Source organism: Etheostoma spectabile, unplaced genomic scaffold (assembly GCF_008692095.1).
Source record: "Etheostoma spectabile isolate EspeVRDwgs_2016 unplaced genomic scaffold, UIUC_Espe_1.0 scaffold517, whole genome shotgun sequence".
NCBI classification, from domain to species: domain Eukaryota; kingdom Metazoa; phylum Chordata; class Actinopteri; order Perciformes; family Percidae; genus Etheostoma; species Etheostoma spectabile.
Window position 1 is genome coordinate 257,559 of NW_022605625.1, and position 6,054 is coordinate 263,612.

The window sequence follows — 6,054 nt, forward strand, 5'->3', positions numbered from 1 at the left end:
GAAACTACTACAAAGGAAACTACTACAAACTACTAATTTTTCTCACTTTTTGTTTATTTCCACTGCTTCATTCTAACCACAAACCGGCCCGTCAGACACCGCCTACCAAGAGCTGGGTCTGGTTCGTAGGGTTGGGTCTGTCCCAGGTTTCTTCACTAAAAGGTTCTTCCTCTCACGGGCCCTGTTGCTTGCTCTGGAGGAAACTACTAGAACTGTTGGGTCCTTGTAAATTCTGGAGTGTGGTCTAGACCTGCTCTATCTGTAAAGGGTCTTGAGATAACTCTTGTTATGAATTGATACTATAAATAAAATTGAATTGAATTGTTGTCGCCAATGTATTTTTAGCGTGCTAAGATTTCTAGCTTTAAATAAAAGGCTTTTCAAACATCTAGCCAGAAAAGAGGCTCGGACCTTTCTGCTCATCACATGTTCGAGCTCCTGAGACTTGTTTGTTGTTGTTGTTATAATGCTGTATAAGCAGCTGATGTGCGTGTAGTACCGTCCATCTCCACCAGGAGCTGGTTCAGCGTGTTCTCCTGCTCGCTCTGGCCGCCAAAGTTGCCGCCCCCCCGCTTCCTCCCCACGGCGTCGATCTCGTCGATGAAGAGGATGCAGGGAGCGTTCTTCCTCGCCATGGCGAACATGTCCCTCACCTGCAGAGAAGAACAACAACACAGGTAAATAATAAATTATATTACGCTTGCCTACTTTTGCTTTACTACTCTTAATCCAGTGGTTCCCAAACTTTTTCAGCTCAAGACCCAAAAGAGAAACTTGGTGTCTCCCCCGGGACCCAAATTTACAAAAAAATACACCATGAATCATGGTAACATCTACATGTTTAAAACTGTGGACACAAGACGGAACAAACCATGAATTTAAAATGCATATGAAGTATATTTATTCCATTATAAAAGTAAACAAAAACAGAAAAGGTCTCTATTCTCCTTTCTGGGTCTCACCCCTTTCTCAGCTCATTTTCTTATCCACTCCTAGGAAAAGAGAAGAGAGAGAGAGAGAGAGAGAACCCCCCCCAAAAAAAAAAACAGGGGGGGGGGGGGGGGGGTTGGGTCCCGACCCTAAGTTTGGGAAACATTGCTCTAATTGCACATTCAATACGGCACTTTACTTACTTTCAGTCTAACTTTTACTCATGTGTCTGTTGTTTGCCTGTTTTTCTTGTGTGTTTTACTTGTTTATTTGGCTGTTATTGAAGAAAATGCTGTCGGATGAATAATGTCTTATCTAATCTAATTTAACCCAATTGGCTGTTTCCAAACAAAACTTTCATTTGACGCCAATTTACTAACTTTCAGTCTAACTTCTACTCATTTGTCTGTTTGCCTGTTTTTCTTGTTTGTTTAGTATTTGTTTGTTTTGTTGTTATTGTAGAAAATGCTGCTGTAATATGGAAGTTTCCTCGCTATGGGATGAATAAAGTCTTATCTAATCTAATTTAACCCAATCAGATGCGCTGTTTCCAAACAAAACCTTTATTTGACGCCACTTTAATTACTTTCAGTCTAACGTCTACTTATTTGTCTGTTGTTTGCTTGTTTTTCTTGTGTTTTTACTTGTCTATTTTGCTGTTATTGAAGAAAATGCTGCAAGGAAACAAGGAAATTTCCCCGCTGTGGGATGAATAAATTCTAAAATAATCTAATTTAACCCAATTAGCTGTTTCCAAACAAAACTTCACAGCTGTATCTCCTAAATTATCCACCAGAGTAGTTCACGCTTCTTATATTGTGCTCAACGATTTCATGTTAAAAAGATTGTGTATTACAACAACAAAAAGAGTGTGTTTTATGTTTCTGCAGAACAGGAACCTGCTGGAAACCAGTTTTTAACCTGAGTCAGGCCCGTTTTACATTGTAATGTAATGTCACTTTTAACTTTCCTGTATAATAAATATGAATAAATGAATGAATGAATGAATGGCACAATAACAAAGTAGCATCATCCTGCACGTTTTCAGTCTGTAAAAAAATCCCGATGTTGTATTGCTCATTTGTTTTTTGGGATGTTATTGATTGCACAGCTACATAATTGCTCCAGATCTTAACAATCAGCCCCCAAACTGAACCCGTGCCCAGGGTCCCGGGGTCCTGACGGAGGTCTGCTCACCCGGGCGGGACCGACGCCCACGAACATCTCCAGGAACTCGGAGCCGTTGACGGTGATGAAGGGGACGTTGGCCTCGCCGGCGGTGGCCTTGGCCAGAAGAGTCTTCCCCGTCCCGGGGGGTCCGGACAGCACGGCACCCTGGGAAAACACGCGGCGAGACCTTTAGTTACAACTCAATTTAAATTGTATTTATAGTATCACATCATAACAAGAGTTATTGTAGTAATACATTTTATCTAACAGCGCCTTTCTAAGCACTCAAGGTCGCTTTACAGACAATAAAAGACAGATCCAGGGAACAGAAAAGTGTAAACAGTTATAACTCAAGACACTTTACATATAGAGTTAGTCTAGACCACACTCTATAATTTATAAAGTACCAACAACTCTAGTAATTCCCCCAAGAGCAAACATAGTGTGACTGTGTAACTTCATTAGTCACCCAACAAACTATGTTATATACACACACATAAAACATACATACTAACCCATTATATACTAGTATATAATTACATATATGTGGATAACACACATATATATATATATACAATATGTGTATACACCATAATATTATAATATACATATTGTATACACACATACATTATATATATATATACTATAGTTGTATACACACACCATACATACATATATCTATATATAACAGAATGTGATATACACACGATACATAATACATACATACATCATACATACATACCAATAATATATTATATATAATATTATATATATATATATATATATATATTATATAATCATATATATTATATATATATATATATATATAATATATATATACATATACATACACCGGCCACTTTAGTTAGGTACCCCATGCTAGTACAGGTTGGACCCCCTTTTGCCTTCAGAACTGCCTCAATTCTTCGTGGCATAGATTCAACAAGGGCGGAGCATGTCCTCAGGGAGTTTGGTCCATGTGACATGAAGGCATCACACTTGCCGCAGATTTGTCGCTGCACATCCATGATGCGAATCTCCCGTTCCACCACATCCCAAGATGCCTTATTGGATTGAGATCTGTGACTGTGGAGGCCATTGAGTACAGCGAACTCATTGTCATGTTCAAGAAACCATCTGTGATGATTCCGCTTTATGACATGGCGCATTATCCTGCTGAAAGTAGCCATCAGAAGTTGGGTACATTATGGTCATAAGGGATGGACTGGTCAGCAACAATACTCATAGGCTGTGGCGTGCAACGTGCTCAATTGGTACCAAGGGGCCCAAAGAGTGCCAAGAAATATTCCCACACCATGACACCACCACCACCAGCCTGAACCTTGATACAAGGCAGGATGGATCCATGCTTTCTGTTGTAACGCCAACTCTGACCCTACCCATCCGACTGTCGCAGCAGAAATCGAGACTCATCAGACCAGGGAACGTTTTTTCCAATCTTCTATTGTCCAATTTCGATGAGCTTGTGCAAATGTGTAGTCTCAGTTTCCTGTTCTTAGCTGAAGGAGTGGCACCCGCTGTTTCTTCTGCTGCTTAGCCCATCTCTCAAGTTCGACGTACTGTGCGTTCAGAGATGCTCTTCTGCCACCTTGGTTGAACGGGTGGTTATTTGAGTCACTGTTGCCTTCTATCAGCTCGAACCAGTCTGGCCATTCTCCTCTGACTCTGCTTCAACAGGCATTTCCGCCACAGAACTGCCGCTCACTGGATGTTTTCTTTTTCGGACCATTCTCGTAAACCAGAGGGTTGTGCGTTAAATTCCCAGTAGATTAGCAGTTTCTGAAATACTCAGCCAGCCCTTCTGGCACAACAATCATGCCACGTTCAAAGTCCTCAAATCCCTTTCTTCCCTATGATGCTCGTTGAATGCAGGAGTTCTCTTGCCCATTCTCATGCCTAAAGCACTGAGTGCCCGCCATGTGATTGGCTGCTAGAACTTAAGTTTAACGAGGCGAGGGCCGTGACCGTGCGTGAATAATACCATAATCATACATGCATACATACTCTACATCTACATACTATATGTAACAATAATTACATATAGTACTATAAACTTACCACAGTATCATATATACATCTACTAATCATACATAATTTCATACAATAACATATATATACCAGACATACATCATAATACAAAACCATATACTATAACATCATATACTATACACTATAATCATATAACATATCATATAATAATATACATATAATACATACATACAGACATATACATAGATGATACATATATATACTTAAACCTAACACCCATATACATGTATATACATACTATACACACATACATACATATACATATACTACATACATACATACATAATACATACATACATACCTACACTGCTACACAATATAACATCATATATAACATAGACATATATACATATAATATAACATATACATATATAACATATATACACTATATATAACACACATATATACATATACATAATAATACACATATATATAACATATAAGTAACATATATATACCATGTACACACATACATATAATAACACATTATATATACACACATATACACACATAATATATATATATATACACACATACATACACACAAACATAATACACACACACACATATGTTTTATTTATATATATATATATATATATATATATATATAGTGTTGTTTAATTATGATTAGGTTCGCCAATATTGTCTATAAGGTTTGAAAAAGAAGGCAAGCTCAACCTATCTGGGGGTGTCATGATTCTCTGAATTTAAATCAAATAACTATTTTCATAACCCATTTGAGTCATTTTTAATGAAAAACTTCTGATGTCAGCTTGTGAAACTGAATATCTTTGAGTTGAGGACAAAACAAAAAGATCTTTGAGAACGTCATCTTGGGCTTTTGGGAAACACTGATCCACATTTTACAACATTTTCTGTGTGTGTGTGTGTGTGTGTGTGTGTGTGTGTGTGTGTGTGTGTGTGTGTGTGTGTGTGTGTGCGCGTGTCTCTGTGTGTGGCGCGTGTCTCTGTGGTGTGTGCGCGTGTGTGTGTGTCTGCGCTTGTGTGTCTCTGGTTTGTGTGTGTGTGTGTGGGTGTTGTCTCTGTGTCTGTCTGTGTGTGTCTCTGTGTCTGTGTGTGTGTCTCTGTGTCTGTGTGTGTCTCTGTTGTGTGTGTGTCTGTGTGTGTCTCTGTTGTGTGTTGTCGTGCTGTTGGTCCCTGGTCTGTGTGTCTGTCTTGGGGTGTTCTGTGTGTCTCTGGTGGTGTCTCTGTGTGTCCTGTGTCCTGTGTGTGTCTCTGTGTCTCTGTGTGTCCTGTTGTGTCTCTGTGTGTCTCTGTGTTACTGTGTTCTGTGTGTCTCGTGTGTTCTCTGTGTCTGGTCTCTGTGTGTCTTTGTGTGTTGTGTATCTCTTGTCTGTGTCTCTGGTTCCTCTGTTTGTGTGTGTCTCTGTGTGTCTGTGTGTCTCTGTGTGTCCTGTGTGTGTGTGTGTGTCTGTGTGTGTGTATCTCTGTGTGTGCGTGTGTCTTTACTTTGGGGATCTTGGCCCCGAGGTCCTGGTACTGTTTCGGGTTCTTCAGGAAGTTGACGAACTCGAGGATCTCCAGCTTCGCCTCCTCGCAGCCGGCCACGTCCTTGAACTTCACCTCGATGTTGTCCTTCATCATCTTCGCCGTCGACTCGCTCATGCTGAAGGGCCCGCCCCTTCCGCCGCCAGGGCCTCCTCCCATTGGTCCTCGCCGCAGAGTGAAGAGCAGGAAGCTGATGAGCAGCAGGGTCGGTATCATGCTCATCAGGAAGGAGCTGCGAAAAGAGGGGAGGAAGGTTATCGTTGGTGGGTATGTGAGCTGTTAGCAGATAAAATAGTCCCGTTTATTTTGATAATTGATTGAATTGATCTGTGTAAGTCTCTCTTAATGTGAATATCTTCTAGTTTCTTCTCTCCT

The 6,054-nt window shown here is 40.2% G+C and overlaps 1 protein-coding gene across 1 annotated transcript in view; it reads right to left on the reverse strand.

The window, feature by feature from the left end:
• LOC116686866 (AFG3-like protein 1) overlaps positions 1 to 6,054 on the reverse strand; it is a 54,589-nt gene that overhangs the window by 35,778 nt on the left and 12,757 nt on the right. Inside the window, 3 exon segments of the mRNA XM_032511911.1 lie at positions 500 to 653; positions 2,128 to 2,265; positions 5,641 to 5,911. Coding sequence (XP_032367802.1) covers positions 500 to 653; positions 2,128 to 2,265; positions 5,641 to 5,911 — 563 coding nt within the window.